The sequence below is a fragment of the Atractosteus spatula genome, chromosome 17 (assembly GCF_055471065.1).
Source record: "Atractosteus spatula isolate fAtrSpa1 chromosome 17, fAtrSpa1.hap1, whole genome shotgun sequence".
Taxonomy (NCBI): Eukaryota; Metazoa; Chordata; class Actinopteri; order Semionotiformes; family Lepisosteidae; genus Atractosteus; species Atractosteus spatula.
The window spans coordinates 3,814,833-3,832,982 of record NC_142722.1 but is presented as its reverse complement, the minus strand read 5'-3'; the positions used below and the strand labels follow the sequence as shown (position 1 = coordinate 3,832,982).

The following is an 18,150-nucleotide window of genomic DNA, read 5'->3' as shown; positions in this document are numbered from 1 at the left end:
AACGACATCCCCACTGTGCAGCTGTCCCTTGTGGGAACACTCTCTCCTCTCCGGTGGGAGAGCAGGCAGCTCCGCGTCGTTGGCAGAGCTCGAAAGCTGTCCTGGGCAGGTAGAGAGGGAGGCAGCGGTTGGCTACACTGTGTCTCTCTGCAGGTTTATTCAGTACACGCATGCCCCTGGTACGAGCAGTACCGCTACTCAGAGATCAGACTGCCCTCACACAGCAGGAGGAAAAGCATGCATGGTCCTGACTTAAAGATGCCCATTGCTAAGCAAACAACAGTGCTAACGTCACTCCTCTCTTCTCCTTTCTCTCCCTTCTGTTCCCCTGTCTCCGCCTCCCTCTCCTGTCCACTCTGTCTCCTGTCTCCTTCTCCCTCTCTCCTCTGTCTCCCTTCCTCCTCTCTCCTCTCCCTTCTGTCCCCGTCTCCTCCTCCCTCTCCTCTCTCCTGCAGTCCCGGATGGCGGAGAGCCTGCGCCTCTTTGACTCCATCTGCAACAACAACTGGTTCATCAACACGTCACTCATCCTCTTCCTCAACAAGAAGGACCTGCTGGCGGAGAAGATCAAGCGCATCCCGCTGACCGTCTGTTTCGCCGAGTACAAGGGCCAGAACACCTACGAAGAGGCGGCCGTCTACATCCAGAGGCAGTTTGAGGACCTCAACCGCAACAAGGAGACCAAGGAGATCTACTCCCACTTCACCTGCGCCACCGACACCAGCAACATACAATTCGTGTTCGACGCTGTAACGGACGTCATCATCCAGAACAACCTGAAGTACATCGGGCTGTGCTAGGAGGGGGTGGGAGCCGCCGCCGCTGCCCGCTGCTGCTGTCGCCAACGCCACTGCCGCCACGCCGCACCCACGACCGCCGGGCACACGGCACAGAACAAGCAGGGACTGGGGAAACCGGACAGGACGCGTCTGGACGGAGACTTGACACACACACACGTGCTAGCTTTCGTATCGCTTGGGAAAAAGGACTGGGGTGACGCGATAAGAGGGGCTGAGAATGAGAAAACTGAACTTCTGCACCGCAAATACACACACTGCAGATACACACACTGCAGATACACACTCACACACAGCAGATACACACGCACACACTGCAGATACACACTTACACACAGCAGATACACACTCACACACTGCAGATACACACACTGCAGATATACACTCACACACAGCAAATACACACTCACACACTGCAGATACACACTTACACACAGCAGATACACACGCACACACTGCAGATACACACTCACACACTGCAGATACACACTCACACACAGCAGATACACACTCACACACTGCAGATACACACTCACACACAGCAGATACACACGCACACACTGCAGATACACACTCACACACTGCAGATACACACTCACACACTGCAGATACACACACTGCAGATATACACTCACACACAGCAAATACACACTCACACACTGCAGATACACACACACAGCAGATACACACTCAAACACTGCAGATACACACACTGCAGATACACACTCACACACAGCAGATACACACTCACACACTGCAGATACACACTCACACAGCAGATAAACACACTGCAGATACACACTCACACACTGCAGATACACACACTACAAATATACACTGCAGATACACACTCACACACTGCAGATACACACACAGCAGATACACACACTGCAGATACACATTCACACACTGCAGATACACACTCACACACTGCAGATACACACACTGCAGATACACACTCACACACTGCAGATACACACACTGCAGATACACACACTTCAGAAACACACACTGCAGATACACATTCACACACTGCAGATACATACACAGCAAATAAACACACTGCAGATACACACATTGCAGCTACACACACACACTGCAGATACACACACTGCAGATATTCAAATTGCAGATACACACTCACACCTTGCAGATACACACACTGCAGATACACACACTACAGATTCACGCACTGCAAGTACACAGTAACGCACTGCAAATAAACACACTGCAGACACTCACCCACTGCAAACACTCATACTGTATATACACACTCTCACACTGCAAATACACACTCACACTGCAAATACACACTCACACTGATACAGACCCAAACTTCCTCTCACACTGAGACAGACCCAGTCTGTCTCACACTGATACAAAACCAGTTTCTCTCACACATTGAAACAAACCCAGTCTTTGTCTTACACACAAGGACACAGACCCAGGCTCTCACAGACCTAAACAGACAATCTCTCTCTCATACACTCACCGACAAGTCCAGACTGTCTCACACAAACACAGTGATTCTCACACACATACTGACAGGCCCTCATACACACTGTTACACACTCAATGTATTTCACACACACTGACAATCACACACATCCTGACACACTCTCGCAGGCCCTACCCTGGGCAGAGCTGTCAGAGTCAGGCCGATGAACTGCCCTGTACAGTGCTGCACAGCCTCATGAGGCCCTCTCCCCTCCATCGGCGCTCCCCGTGAGGCCGACCACACCGTCGAGCCAAAGGAAAGGCTTTCTTTTTATTGAGAAAAAGGCTTCTTCATTTGCCTGGGTCAATCAATGCTGCTTTCAACAAAGTCGTTTTTAATTGAGCCTCGTTTTATTTTTTTAAGGAAACTCCAGAAAAATGTTCTCACTCCTTCTTTTAATTCAGTCGCTCAACAACTTGATGTACAGAAGACGTTAAAAAATGCAGAAAGAGAGAGAAGCAGGTTACGAAAATTGTGCTCGCTGGGTTTGGACAAGAAGAACTGTGAGCCAGCACGCTCAGTACCAGTACCGCCTACATCAGATCACGCTTCGTCCCTTTTCTAAACCCTGACGTGCTTTAAGTATGTGACTGATTGCACAGCAGGCTCACTTGTTTGGTACGGAAAGTCTGATACTACGTCCAAGGCGAAAGAACACCGCAGAAGGAGGCCGCTCAGTGTACTGTACATACAACCCCCGCAAGGTTTTCTTTTTTTAATGAGGTTAAAGAACTGGGAATTGCATGAAAGTTTCAAATTTTGTTTCTGAGATTCTTTTTTTTTTTTTAGAATCCATTTCTAAAAATTCCCCTGAATCTCATATTAAGGAAAACAAATCTGTGATTCTGTGCAGCTGTTGTCTAAAGAGTATTTATTGAAAAAAATATATAAGAATCAAAAGCTATGAGGATGAGAAAGAGCAAATAAGAGAACGTTGTGCTGAATACTTATCTAAAGTGGAGAAGCTGATGACTAGGGTACATATTGCATTGCATGCAGTACCAGCACAGTAGCTCAACTGCAACTGTGCACACAGAAAACTCGGTCACCACTGCTGGGTCTCAATCTGCTGAAGAGCGGACGAGTCCACTCTCACAGAAGAGTGGGGTGACGGGAAGATTCCACTATCTCACAAACGTGGGGGGGACTAGAGATTCCACTGTCATAGAAATGTGGGGGTTGGGATAAAAGACACCTGAAACTGCAAAAAAATAAAAAAATAAAAATATGTATTTCTTTTTATCTCAAACCATAAATGTTATTTAAGTGGACATTGTGATGAATACAACATGTAAATAAAAATGTAAAGCACACAACTTAGGAAAGAGAGCAAAAGAGAAACAGACCAGCAGGCAACTCTTCTTGGCTGCTCAGACACAATAGCGTAAAATAATTCAGCTTAAGGGCTTCAGGTTCTAATTCTCAAGGTGTCCACTTCAAGAAATGATTAAAAATAAGGATGATGATGACGATGATGAAATAAACAGAATGATGCAAGCATTTTCACTGCGGTGGGGGTCATCTCTGTCTCTGTCGTTGCCGGGGGGGGGGGGTGGAGATGTGTGTGTGCAGCGATGGAGCTCTGCCAGCTCACTGAGCCCAAGATAACATCCAGCTCTTTCTTCAGGGATCTCCCACCTGAACCCTCCCTCTGCAGCTCTCTGTGTAAGGGCACGGCCCCTCATCGGGCCCTGCAGCTGTCTCATGCTGACTCACTGGCCATGGTGCAAAGGAAGAGGGGGGTGCTGTCTGACCTGCACCAGAGGGCTGACGGGAGCTGTTTCTGACAGCTCTGGGCACCAGCTCAGCTGACAGCTTGATGAAGCACACAGCTGTTGCCCCCTGACACCTCGCCAGCTAACCACACTTCCTTCGAGGCGATAATTAAAGTGTTTTTTTTTAAATGAGGTGATGGTATGAAGTGAAAAAGACAAAGATATTTTTACAAGGTGATATTCCTGTGATTCCTGTGACCTGGTGCTGAGCAGGAGGGGTCAGAGAAGTCTCAGAAACAGCATGAAGGAAAAAATCAGCCCTCCCTGCAGCTCGTGATAACACTTCTCTGTACCTGGCTTCCAAGAGCAACTCCTATTTCAGTCCCAGCTCACGGTCTACATCATACCAGGCTTTACCGGCTGCTAGGCTCTTGTGCAGAAGCCACCGTATTTCTTCAACAGGTCGGTCAAGAACAAGTCCTGTAGGGAAGCATCTGTAGCACGAGTCTCTGTTGTGTCAATTCTGAATTCTGAAAGCAAGAGCAAAACCTTCTCCCACAGTAAACCCAATAAAAACACACAGGGAAGCACACTTGCCAGCACTGGTGTATGACGACACTCTGAAAAGCTGATCTTCGTGTGCCCCCTGGTGGCCTTGCATGTAATTACAAGGGTGTGCAGAGCACAATGCAGACTTCGAGGAAGACTTTGAGAAAGTAACACTTGAGCGCCTGAGAACTCGTTACGCAGTTACACAGCTCACACAGAAAGATCTGTACCTTGTGAATGAAAAGAAATGCAGTCTTTATCTGTTTTTTAGGAGGGAAAGGGATATTGCAACTGATGCTACAGCATTAACAGCAAAGCTAAGTTCTCAAACTACATTTAAATTAAAAAAAAGATTTTCTCTTGTGTATATCTACATATCACAGTACTAGATTGGTACCTTGAAACATGTACAGAGACTTTTGGAGAGAAGGGAGGGAACCGATCAAGCTCTGGACCCCTGCTGTCAGCCCGTCATGAGCTCTGAGACAGACAGAAGTTTCACTCGACTCTCTTCAGCACCATCATTGCTTCACAGAAACCCTGCTTCCTTTTGACACATTGAGACCCAACGACGGGAGGGGGGCCCAGGAGGCACTGAACTGCGCCGAGGATGCGAGCCGTTTCTGAGGCAGTGAGGACGGGCGGCCGGTGGTCACACCTTCCACAGGTAAGCTCCACAGGCCCCAGCTCTCGAGCTGCCCGCCAGGCTGCAGAGTGCTGGGGAGGGGGGCAGCAGGGGTGTCCCGGGGCGAAAGCGAGAGAAGGAACAGAGAGGGGTGCAGCTGCGCCCCAGTCTTACCTGCGGGAAACTCGGCCAGCATCTCCAGCGCCATGTGGGTGTTCCGGCGGCAGGCAGCCACCGGCTCCTCCAGGAGATCGGACAGCGGGGAGAGGACATCGCCGCGCAGCAGCGCCTCCCTAGTGGGGGGTGACACACAGACACACACTCATCACACACAGCCATGAGGAAAGGAGTAAAGACCTAAGGGTCTAGATGACAGACGGACAACGGGATAGGATTTACTAGTGACAGAGGAGCAGGACTGACACACTCTACAGTACTGTACGTGTGTGCTGACTGACGATCTCTACAGTCCTGTACGTGTGTGATAACAGTCTCTACAGTACTGTACGTGTGTGATGACTGACAGTCTCTACAATACTGTACGTGTGTGATAACAGTCTCTACAGTACTGTACGTGTGTGATGACTGACAATCTCTACAGTACTGTACGTGTGTGATAACAGTCTCTACAGTACTGTACGTGTGTGATGACTGACGATCTCTACAGTACTGTACGTGTGTGATAACAGTCTTTACAGTACTCTACGTGTGTGATGACTGACAATCTCTACAGTACTGTACGTGTGTGATTACAGTCTCTACAGTACTGTACGTGTGTGATGACTGACGATCTCTACAGTACTGTACGTGTGTGATAAGTCTCTACAGTACTGTACGTGTGTGATGACTGACAGTCTCTACAATACTGTACGTGTGTGATAACGGTCTCTACAGTACTGTACGTGTGTGATGACTGACAATCTCTACAGTACTGTACGTGTGTGATAACAGTCTCTACAGTACTGTACGTGTGTGATGACTGACGATCTCTACAGTACTGTACGTGTGTGATAACAGTCTTTACAGTACTCTACGTGTGTGATGACTGACAATCTCTACAGTACTGTACGTGTGTGATTACAGTCTCTACAGTACTGTACGTGTGTGATGACTGACGATCTCTACAGTACTGTACGTGTGTGATAACAGTCTCTACAGTACTGTACGTGTGTGATGACTGACAATCTCTACAGTCCTGTACGTGTGTGATAACAGTCTCTACAGTACTGTACGTGTGTGATGACTGACGATCTCTACAGTACTGTACGTGTGTGATAACAGTCTCTACAGTACTGTACGTGTGTGATGACTGACGATCTCTACAGTACTGTACGTGTGTGATAACAGTCTCTACAGTACTGTACGTGTGTGATGACGCGACAGTATGGGCACACCAAGCTCCCTGAGCCCCCTGAGCTCACCTCCCCACGTTGTGCGTGGCCAGCAGGTAGAGCACCTCAGTGGTTTTCAGGCGCACAGTGCTGTCCTCGTCCTTCAGCAGTGCCTTCAGGCTCTCCAGGCAGCCTGCAGAGAGATGCCAGCAGGCGACACAGCGTTACTCCCACTAGACCAACCCACAGCCTTCTTCCCTGGCCTCTCACCTGTGTTCACAAGCAGGACCAAGACAGACAGACACGCGGACTGACTGACAGACAGACACGCAGCCTGGACAGACAGACACGCAGACAGACTGACTGACAGACAGACACGCAGCCAGACTGACTGACTGACAGACATGCAGCCAGACTGACTGACTGACAGACATGCAGCCTGGACAGACAGACACGCAGACTGACTGACAGACAGACACGCAGCCTGGATAGACAGACACGCAGACAGACTGACTGACAGACAGACACGCAGCCTGGACAGACAGACACGCAGACTGACTGACAGACAGACACACAGCCTGGACAGACAGACACGCAGACAGACTGACTGACAGACAGACACGCAGAAAGACTGACTGACTGACTGACAGACAGACACACAGCCTGGACAGACAGACACGCAGACTGACTGACAGACAGACACGCAGCCTGGATAGACAGACACGCAGACAGACTGACTGACAGACAGACACGCAGCCTGGACAGACAGACACGCAGACAGACTGACTGAGAGACAGACACGCAGCCTGGACAGACAGACACGCAGACTGACTGACTGACAGACAGACACGCAGAAAGACTGACTGACTGACAGACAGACACACAGCCTGGACAGACAGACACGCAGACTGACTGACAGACAGACACGCAGCCTGGACAGACAGACACGCAGACTGACTGACAGACAGACAGACACGCAGCCTGGACAGACAGACATGCAGACAGACTGACTGACAGACAGACACGCAGAAAGACTGACTGACTGACTGACTGACAGACAGACACGCAGCCTGGACAGACAGACAAGCAGACTGACTGACAGACAGGCATGCAGACAGACTGACAGACACACAGCCTGGACAGACAACATTCAGGCACAGACAGAGGGACATACAGGCAAACAGTCACAGGCAGACTGCAGAGGCTCCCACCCGTCTCTATGGCCTGGTAGGCAGTCTCGGGGTCGTGCACCAGGTCGCACAGCGCCATGAGGGCGCGCTGCCGGGTGAGCAGGTCGGAGTCGCGCAGCGCGCTCACCAGCTTGGGCACAGCGCGGTGTCCGAAGGCCACGGGGGCGCGCGTGGGGTCGATGTTGGGGGGCAGGCGGGCGGAGATACGAGCCGTGGCCATTTCGCGAGGAGCTGTCCCTCCTTTCCTACCTCTTTGCTTGGAAACAGAATCACTAATAAAACTGCTGTTCGAGACTGTTTTCTTTACTCGTTTGGCAGACGGCGGGTTATAACTCACAAAATCGACGGTTTTTTACTTCTTGTCCGAAACTACAACTACACCCACATGAGACGATCGCCTGACAGCCCTGGTAGTAAAAACAGACCCCCAGCAGCTGTTTTTCCTCTGTTTTAAATTTGACCGATTTGTCAAACTCTTCAAAACTCCCGCAAGTCCGCTGCCCGTTTGCAGCTCGAGCCCTCAGTTTTCTGTGGTTGCTAAGCAACCGCAGCCGCGCTCGGCCGTGGAAAGCACGCGCGCTGCCAGTCCATTATTACATTAGAGACAAGGTCACGAGGGCGCTTCATTTCCACTGAAAGAACACAAAGCATTTCATATTTTAATATCGGTACAGGTCAGAAATATAAAACAGCACCCTTTGACAAATAAGAAAATGAAGTGCTGATGTTGTTCACAGTATTCAAGTGATTGAAATGTACAGTATGTGTCTGAGGACGTTGCGCACAGAAGTTTAGGGTTAGAGTGGAGGGGTTTATGAAACACCCTGTTGCCTCATTTTAACAGACACGAATATTTCTTTTTGTTATTTTTTATCTCTTTTTGACTTCTCGAATCCTTTGGGTAATTAGACAGTTTCTGAGGAAATTATCGCATATCTATTAACGATGTAATTTTGTACTGTGTACTTGAACAGCTTTTCTGCAAGACACTGCCCGAGTGCCCCGGGTTCTTCAGATATACACGCCGGAAGGTCTGTATTCGCCCAAATAACGATGTCGCTGCTGCTTATTTGACACTTTTTGCTTTAATAATAATCACAGGAGAGGATTGAGCCCCGGCCCAGCTCCTCCCACTGTGACGTCACCGCCTGCCGCCCAGAACCGCGGTCGCCATGGTGACCCCGGGCGGCACAGAGGCGCTGCACTCCACAACAGCTGCTTGAGCCCTCGGAGCGAGAACACGGAGGGACAGCGCTCGGGACCGGACAGCGCTCAGACCCGCGTGCTGCCTTCGCTTCTCCCAGGTAACCGGGCTCCGGCTCGCGGTGGCGTCTCCGTCTGTTTTAGTGTGATTTCCTGTGGGGTTTAGTTTCGTGAGAACTCAACGTGTATGAGTGTGTGTATGCGAGTGTGAGAGTGTGTGGTGTGTGTGTATGAGTGTGAGCGTGTATGAGTGTGTGTATGCGAGTGTGTGGTGTGTGTGTATGCGAGTGTGTGGTGTGTGAGTGTGTGGTGTGTGAGTGTGTGGTGTGTGGTGTGTGAGAGTGTGTGTAGTGTGTATATGAGTGTGAGCGTGTATGAGTGTGTGGTGTGTGAGAGTGTGTAGTATGTGTATATGAGTGTGAGAGTGTGTGGTGTGTGTATGCGAGTGTGAGAGTGTGGTGTGTGTGTGTATGAGTGTGTGGTGTGTGTATGCGAGTGTGAGAGTGTGGGTGTGTGTGTGTATGCAAGTGTGAGAGTGTGTGCTGTGTGTGTATGAGTGTCTGGTGTGTGTGTGTATGTGAGTGTGAGAGTGTGTAGTGTGTGTATATGAGTGTGAGTGTGTATGAGTGTGTGTATGCGAGTGTGAGAGTGTGTAGTGTGTGTATATGAGTGTGAGCGTGTATGAGTGTGTGTATGCGAGTGTGAGAGTGTGTGGTGTGTGTATGTGAGTGTGAGAGTGTCTGGTGTTTGTGTATGCGAGTGTGAGAGTGTGTGGTGTGTGAGAGTGTGTGGTGTGTCTATATGAGTGTGTAGTGTGTGTATATGAGTGTGAGCGTGTATGAGTGTGTGTATGCGGGTGTGAGAGTGTGTGTTGTGTGAGAGTGTGTGTATATGAGTGTGTGGAGACGGGCTGAGAGGAGACGGGGTGAGGAGAGGGGAGACGGGGTGAGGGGAGAGAGGAGAGACGGGGTGAGGGAAGAGAGGAGAGAGGAGAGGGGAGACAGGGTGAGGGGAGAGGAGAGAGGAGAGAGGGGAGACAGGGTGAGGGGAGAGAAGAGAGGAGAGAGGAGAGAAGGGGTGAGGGGAGAGAAGAGAGGAGAGACGAGGTGAGGGGAGAGGAGAGACGGGGTGAGGGAAGAGAGGAGAGGAGAGACGAGGTGAGGGGAGAGAGGGGAGGAGAGACGGGGTGGGCGCACGGCGGTTCTGTTTCCTGGTTCTGGGCCTGTTTCCAGTCGCTCACCCCTCCCTCGCTGTGTCTCCTCAGCCGGGGCCAGAGCCGGGGATGCAGACGATGGAGAGCGGGAAGCTGTGTGTCTCCGCGCCCGTCAGCCGGGATCGCGTCGTGACCCGGTTCCCCAAGGTCAGTGCGGAGCGGCCACAGGCGCCAGAAAGAGGGGCGCCGTCCTCGCAGGAGGGGTGTGTCGGTGTGGGGCGCTCTCAGTCGCTGGGAGTGGCAGGAAGGAGGCCTGAGAGGGGCTCTCGGTCGCATTGTTGACAGTAATAATTCCTCACACTTCTACAGCACTATTCTGGACAGCTCTTTACAGGTAATGGGGAATCCCACTACCGCCACCAGTGTGCAGCCCCACCTGGATGATGCGCCAGTCCGCTCCCCACACACCAGCTCTCAGTGGGGAGGAGAGCAGAGTGATGAAGCCAGTTCAGAGATGGGGATTATTAGAGACCATGACTGGTAAAGGCCAGGAGGAAATTTGGCCAGGACACCGGGGTAACACCCCTACTCTTTTCAAGAAACACCCTGGGATTTTTAATGACCACAGAGAGTCAGGACCTCGGTTTTACGTCTCATCCAAAGGACGGCGCCTGTTTACAGTATAGTGTCCCCATCACTATAATGGGGCATTAGGACCCACACAGACCGCAGGGTGAGCGCCCCCTGCTGGCCCCACTAACACCTCTTCCAGCAGCAGCCTCAGCTTTCCCAGGAGTCTCCCATCCAGGTACTTGCCAGGCTCACACTGCTGAGCTTCAGGGTGATGTAGCTGTTGGTAGATGCGGAATTAGTTTCTGCCCCTGCAAGCTGTTGACAGGGTGCCGGGACATTAATTATTAAACAAGTTAATGCGTTAGAGCACTCATGCAGTCACCGCTCCCCTTGCTGGGACAAAGCCGTTGTTGTTGCTGGGTGGGTTGAAGGAACGGCCTGTACCAGGCGAGCTGGCGAAGGCCCTGGCGCAGCGGACACAATCCTGGGCCGGGCTGGGCCGGCCGCTCGGCGCTGGGACTCCTGCTCCCCCTCAGCCTCATGTCGGGTGCGTCCGCGCATTCCTTGTGTTTTCCACGGAATCGGGAGCGCGGCACCGGAGGGCAGGTCCTGTCCCGGCAGCTGGTCCCATGTCAGTCCCGGTGACTTTAATCAGAAGCTGTTTTGCTCAGTGTCAGTGGAGAAGCAGCTGACTGCTCTGGCTGGAAGAGGCCATTGGTGGGGGGAGGGTCGTCTGTAAAGTTCCTAACCGCAGGGGAGCCCCCCGCCCGTCCGCAGGCCGCTGACACCCCGTTGACAGAGGTACCACTCTCCAGAGGTGCACGGCTCAGGCGAGGTGATGACGTCACAGCCCTGCATCAGCAGGAAATCTCATCGATCTGCTTGTCAGCCTTCCCACACTGCCCTCCTGCTCTGGTCAGGGTGCAGCTATACTCTGCTGCCAAGCTATAACAAGGAGGAGACCGCTGTCTGCCGCTGCTCGTCTTGACACTATGTGCGCAGCAGGACTCCAGATCTGATAGGCAGGTCCGCTTTCTAGCATTGTCAGCTGATTAGAGCTGATTAATATCCATACGACCCTAAATGAATAGTGTTTTTGACAGTTTTATTTTTATATTTTCAATTCCTGGTAGTTTTTCTGCAGTGTAACACGTCCGGCATGTGGCTGTGTGTGTCTGGTGCCTATGAGCTCACCCTGCCTGTTGTTTCTGAGCAACACTGAGCAGCAGGTCGTGTTTCTGTGGAAACTGGAGTCTGTCAACAAGACTGCGAGTCACCAGTCAGCTCTGGAGTCCGGGATCAACTGTTACTGCCACTGCCCCCGCCTGCAGGCTTCACAAGCACCACAGGGCGAGGGGCTGTGCCCGGCGAGTGACTCAGCGCCTGCTGAGCACCTGTCGCTGCTCTCCGCCAAGTGCTCCAGGACTCGGGGGCAGGTTGCGCTCAGGACTGGGCCTCCAAGCACAACCGCCCAGCTCTGCACCCTTTGCAGTCCAGCTTGTAAACCTGTAATGTTGCAGCTCTGGACATAAAATCAGAATAATGGGGTCTGATGGTTCTCATGGGGGGAGTCCTTTGGGTTGCAAGGATGCCCAGAGTCTGGGGGAGTTCAGTGATTGACAAGCTGAGAGCTGCTCCCTGCCAGTCTGACAAGCTGAGAGCCGAGAGCTGTTCCCTGCCAGTCTGACGAGCCGAGAGCTGCTCCCTACCAGTCTGACGAGCCGAGAGCCAAGAGCTGCTCCCTGCTAGTCTGACGAGCCGAGAGCTGCTCCCTGCTAGTCTGAAGAGCCAAGAGCTGCTCACCCATCCTGCAATGTGCTCTGTTGTAGTGGTACACACCCGAGGCCTGTCTCCAGCTGAAGGACCACTGGCACGTCCAGGTGAGGAACGCCTGCCAGGACCGCAGCGCCAGGAATGTAGGGTGAGTCCCGGGGTCGGGGGGCAGTCCCGTAGGACACGGGGAGTCCCGGGGTCGGGGGGCAGTCCCGTAGGACACGGGGAGTCCTGGGGGGCAGTCCTGTAGGACCTGGGGAGTCCAAGTCTTCTTTTAGATTTTATCAGATGCACAAACCAGGAGTCCTACTCGAAGGCCCTAGAAAGAGAGCTGCCCACTGATGGCACACAGAAAAAACAGGAGTCTGAGGAGAGTCTCGTTAGACGCACAGACATCGGGAGTTTTGCGGAGAGGAGTCTGAGAGGAAGACCTCTGAGGACTCGAAGAGTTGGGCAGAAGCCTATAAGACAAGCAGAGAAGAGGCCTGCTGGAGACCTGGATGTGGCGCTGCAGTGGATACTGTCCAGCCCCCTGCTGCTGGTCTCAGCCGCAGGCTCCGCCACTCAGAGGGTCATGACTTTCATTTCCTCCTGCTGGCTGTTGTCTTAAATGAGATTAAGACCCACGGGATGTTTTTGTGGGGCGGTGCTGTGTGTGTCGGTTCCTCGGTCACAGGGACAATAACTTCATTAACGCCAAACATCAGAACAGCAGAGGACCAGGGCCAAGGAGTGCATCTTCCCCTGACGGACTGACCCTCTGCACTGACCGGGACCGGGTCTGGGTCTAAGCTCAGTCCACTGCGGACCTGGACAGTCTGACAGCATTGAGGCCACACACGACAGACGACAGCGGAACCAGGTCCATTAGCTTCCAGCCTTGTCGTAGTCCACTGTGCTGACGTCAGTCCAGTCCAGTACAGCAGGTCCAGCACAACCCCCGACAACACGCGTCGGCGCGATGCAGTGACAACAGTGTGACAAGCTGACGTTAGTTTCTGTCAAGGCAGCACGCAGAAACTATGTTTTTAAGTCGCTCCTCTGTGACGCAGCACTGGTGTGAAGATTTGAGGGGCAGCATTATAAACAGGGGAATGGGACACTTCTGTCACCTCAAGGTCACTCACTGGTCACACAGCTCAGGGTCGATATTCCTCCCGTTATTGATGTTTCTTCTCCAGCGGCTAAGTGCATGTCGGCCGCTCATTTTTAGAAGAATTTTTCATTCTCCGCTCGCTGTTTGATGAATCGAATGTCACTCGTCTGTCCCTGCACAAAAGTAGTGACACCGTGTTCAGCTGTGATGTTGAGCTGCTCGACTCAAACCGGGAGAAGTAAGGAAAACTTGGCCATATCGAAGCTTTGTGTTATTAAATACATTTCGCATCGCCTGTCCAAGTACAAACATGACAGTATGAGGAACATAACGTGTTCATAACTTCGTACTAAGAACACAAACAGTACTAATCTAAAGTAGCCTAATTAAATTTTGTTTATACATAAAATATATGAAGGGCACAAGACTGCTAGTGTGCATGTTGAGACACGGCTTTAGATTAGTCTCCGGAGCTTGTTAACACATTTTCAATTCATCAAGTACCCAGACTTGTAGTAAAATTCATATTACATACACTTGCTTTTCTGCTTTGCTGTATCTGTATAATTTGCAGATCACAGCAGCTCTTGGGAAATGGAAGAAGTGAATTAGCTGTGATTCCTAGAGGGGATCACACTGCTGTTCACTGGGAGTCCAATTGACAGCGCTGTAAGACCCGGAGTGTGATTCTGATTTATTTCCCTGTGTGACTGATACCTGTTTTTCTCCTTCCGTCACAGGCTTAAAATCTCAAAGGTGGTGGTTGTTGGGGATTTGCATGTAGGAAAGACATGTCTTATTAACAGGTATGACATATAGTTAACAGTCTTTCCAGAATAAAATACTGCATTCTAAGTAAATGATTTCCAAACATACTACATTAAAGTACTGTACTTAGAAAGCAGTAGCAAATGTTTTCAATGTTTAATTGTAATATTTAATATTGTAAAAATATTGTTTTAAGATTTTAATTCTAATAACCTCATAAAGAATTTGTGTAATATTACACTTTCATTAACTGTATTGTGCAAACTAATGCCCCGGTCACAGTGCTCCACGCTCTTAAATCCTGAAATCTTTAGTGTGACTAATTCAAGGGCAGCACATTGCTTTTGTTTTTCTTAGACGGGTGCTTTCTCTGCTAAATGCAATAAGTTTTACTCATTTTCTTGTTTATCTCAGGTTTTGTAAGGACGTGTTTGACAGGGACTACAAGGCTACAATAGGGGTGGATTTTGAAATCGAGAGGTTTGAAATATCTGGGATTCCCTACACGCTGCAGATGTGAGTAGTGCGCCCGTGCATGAGGGCACAGAGCTGCACCCCACAAGAGGAGGTTTGGTGCCGATTGATACTGTCTCTTTGTGCAGCTGGGACACGGCGGGACAGGAGAAGTTCAAGTGCATCGCCTCTGCCTATTACAGAGGAGCGCAGGGTGAGTGGGGCAGGTGGGACCACTGGCTCCCCAGAGGCGCCCCAAGAGAGACGGGGGGGGATGGGAAGAAAGATGGGGAGAGGGGGTGCGAGGAAGAGAGATTTGTAGAGCACATGCTACAGAGCTGTGGCTGCAAGCAGTGAGAGAACAGGCAGCAGATGAGGAGCTCATGGACGAACTCACAGCTGGGCCACGCAGACAGATGTGCAGAGACAGGGGAGACAAGGCGCCCTGACTGTGCTCTGTGTGTTTCAGTGATCATCACAGTGTTCGACCTGGCGGATATCCGGACCCTGGAGAACACGCGGTGAGCTGTCTGCCGACCCACCCGTGGGGGGGGGGCAGGCTAAGAGTGTGTCGGGAGGCTTCTGCCAGTGTGTTTTCCTGGAACTAAGCCTGTCTAAACCAGAGTGCATAAGACAGAGCACTACTGTAAGAGACAGACTGAGGCATCGTGACCCTGCTGTAGGAGACACAGAGGCATTGCGACTCTGCTGTAGGAGACACAGAGGCATCGCGACTCTGCTGTAGGAGACACTGAGGCATCGCGACTCTGCTGTAGGAGACACTGAGGCATTGTGACACTACTGTAGGAGACACTGAGGCATCGTGACACTACTGTAGGAGACACTGAGGCATCGCGACTCTGCTGTAGGAGACACAGAGGCATCGCGACTCTGCTGTAGGAGAGACACTGAGGCATCGTGACACTGCTGTAGGAGAGACACTGAGGCATCTTGACTCTGCTGTAGGAGACACTGAGGCATCTTGACTCTGCTGTAGGAGACACTGAGGCATCGTGACACTGCTGTAGGAGACACTGAGGCATCGTGACACTGCTGTAGGAGACACAGAGGCATCGTGACTCTGCTGTAGGAGACACAGAGGCATCGTGACTCTGCTGTAGGAGACACTGAGGCATCGTGACACTGCTGTAGGAGACACTGAGGCATCATGACACTACTGTAGGAGAGACACTGAGGCATCGTGACTCTGCTGTAGGAGACACTGAGGCATCTTGACTCTGCTGTAGGAGACACTGAGGCATCGTGACACTGCTGTAGGAGACACTGAGGCATCGTGACACTGCTGTAGGAGACACAGAGGCATCGTGACTCTGCTGTAGGAGACACAGAGGCATCGTGACTCTGCTGTAGGAGACACTGAGGCATCGTGACACTGCTGTAGGAGACACTGAGGCATCATGACACTACTGTAGGAGAGACACTGAGGCATCGTGACTCTGCTGTAGGAGACACAGAGGCATCGTGACTCTGCTGTAGGAGACACAGAGGCATCGTGACTCTGCTGTAGGAGAGACACTGAGGCATCGTGACTCTGCTGTAGGAGACACAGAGGCATCGTGACACTGCTGTAGGAGAGACACTGAGGCATCGTGACACTACTGTAGGAGACACTGAGGCATCGCGACTCTGCTGTAGGAGACACTGAGGCATCGTGACACTGCTGTAGGAGACACAGAGGCATCGCGACTCTGCTGTAGGAGACACAGAGGCATCGCGACTCTGCTGTAGGAGAGACACTGAGGCATCGTGACACTGCTGTAGGAGACACTGAGGCATCGTGACACTGCTGTAGGAGACACTGAGGCATCGTGACACTGCTGTAGGAGACACAGAGGCATCGCGACTCTGCTGTAGGAGACACTGAGGCATCGTGACTCTGCTGTAGGAGACACTGAGGCATCGTGACTCTGCTGTAGGAGACACTGAGGCATCGTGACACTGCTGTAGGAGAGACACTGAGGCATCGTGACTCTGCTGTAGGAGACACTGAGGCCTTGTGACTCTGCTGTAGGAGACACTGAGGCATCGTGACACTGCTGTAGGAGAGACACTGAGGCATCGTGACACTGCTGTAGGAGAGACACTGAGGCATCGTGACTCTGCTGTAGGAGAGACACTGAGGCATCGTGACACTGCTGTAGGAGAGACACTGAGGCATCGTGACTCTGCTGTAGGAGACACTGAGGCATCGTGACTCTGCTGTAGGAGACACACTGAGGCATCGTGACTCTGCTGTAAGAGAGACACTGAGGCATCGTGACACTGCTGTAGGAGAGACACTGAGGCATCGTGACTCTGCTGTAGGAGAGACACAGAGGCATCGTGACTCTGCTGTAGGAGAGACACTGAGGCATCGTGACTCTGCTGTAGGAGAGACACTGAGGCATCGTGACTCTGCTGTAGGAGACACTGAGACATCGTGACACTGCTGTAGGAGACACTGAGGCATCGTGACTCTGCTGTAGGAGAGACACTGAGACATCGTGACACTACTGTAGGAGAGACACTGAGGCATCGTGACACTGCTGTAGGAGAGACACTGAGGCATCGTGACTCTGCTGTAGGAGAGACACTGAGGCATCGTGACTCTGCTGTAGGAGAGACACTGAGGCATCGTGACACTGCTGTAGGAGAGACACTGAGGCATCGTGACTCTGCTGTAGGAGAGACACTGAGGCATCGTGACTCTGCTGTAGGAGAGACACTGAGGCATCGTGACACTACTGTAAGAGAGACACTGAGGCATCGTGACTCTGCTGTAGGAGACACAGAGGCATCGTGACTCTGCTGTAGGAGACACAGAGGCATCGTGACTCTGCTGTAGGAGAGACACTGAGGCATCGTGACTCTGCTGTAGGAGACACAGAGGCATCGTGACACTGCTGTAGGAGAGACACTGAGGCATCGTGACTCTGCTGTAGGAGACACTGAGGCCTTGTGACTCTGCTGTAGGAGACACTGAGGCATCGTGACACTGCTGTAGGAGAGACACTGAGGCATCGTGACACTGCTGTAGGAGAGACACTGAGGCATCGTGACTCTGCTGTAGGAGAGACACTGAGGCATCGTGACACTGCTGTAGGAGAGACACTGAGGCATCGTGACTCTGCTGTAGGAGACACTGAGGCATCGTGACTCTGCTGTAGGAGACACACTGAGGCATCGTGACTCTGCTGTAAGAGAGACACTGAGGCATCGTGACACTGCTGTAGGAGAGACACTGAGGCATCGTGACTCTGCTGTAGGAGAGACACAGAGGCATCGTGACTCTGCTGTAGGAGAGACACTGAGGCATCGTGACTCTGCTGTAGGAGAGACACTGAGGCATCGTGACTCTGCTGTAGGAGACACTGAGACATCGTGACACTGCTGTAGGAGACACTGAGGCATCGTGACTCTGCTGTA

General features: G+C 51.7%; 3 protein-coding genes across 3 annotated transcripts in view; 2 read left to right on the top strand and 1 right to left on the bottom strand.

The window, feature by feature from the left end:
• Nucleotides 1–3,795, top strand: part of gnaz (guanine nucleotide binding protein (G protein), alpha z polypeptide) — a 51,539-nt gene extending 47,744 nt beyond the window's left edge. Inside the window, exon 3 of the mRNA XM_088935670.1 lies at nt 456–3,795. Within this exon, the coding sequence (XP_088791796.1) occupies nt 456–800 (345 nt within the window). The 3' untranslated portion in view covers nt 801–3,795. The remainder of the gene's footprint in view (nt 1–455) is intronic.
• Nucleotides 3,796–5,211: 1,416 nt separating this feature from the next.
• Nucleotides 5,212–7,925, bottom strand: LOC148818843 (radial spoke head 14 homolog). Its single transcript, XM_088935929.1, has 5 exons — nt 7,727–7,925; nt 6,759–6,785; nt 6,606–6,708; nt 5,359–5,477; nt 5,212–5,276 (listed from the first exon to the last, which is right to left on the bottom strand). Exons 1-5 carry the CDS (start codon nt 7,923–7,925, stop codon nt 5,212–5,214), a joined length of 513 nt encoding a protein of 170 aa, XP_088792055.1.
• A 2,244-nt stretch (nt 7,926–10,169) lies between these two features.
• Nucleotides 10,170–18,150, top strand: part of rab36 (RAB36, member RAS oncogene family) — an 85,389-nt gene continuing 77,408 nt past the window's right edge. The window contains exons 1-6 of the mRNA XM_088935669.1: nt 10,170–10,268; nt 12,464–12,555; nt 14,244–14,309; nt 14,686–14,787; nt 14,874–14,938; nt 15,194–15,245. Coding sequence (XP_088791795.1) covers nt 10,191–10,268; nt 12,464–12,555; nt 14,244–14,309; nt 14,686–14,787; nt 14,874–14,938; nt 15,194–15,245 — 455 coding nt within the window. The 5' untranslated portion in view covers nt 10,170–10,190. The remainder of the gene's footprint in view (nt 10,269–12,463; nt 12,556–14,243; nt 14,310–14,685; nt 14,788–14,873; nt 14,939–15,193; nt 15,246–18,150) is intronic.

Bases quoted from the DNA above. Each gene is read 5' to 3' on its own strand.
- LOC148818843 (XM_088935929.1), bottom strand. From the start codon at position 7,925: ATGGCCACGGCTCGTATCTCCGCCCGCCTGCCCCCCAACATCGACCCC. The intron at 6,709-6,758 runs GTTGGTCTAGTG...ATCTCTCTGCAG, and splicing joins GCCAGGGAAGAAGGCTGTGG to GCTGCCTGGAGAGCCTGAAG. The intron at 5,277-5,358 runs GTAAGACTGGGG...CCCCCTCCCCAG, and splicing joins GCTGGCCGAGTTTCCCGCAG to CACTCTGCAGCCTGGCGGGC.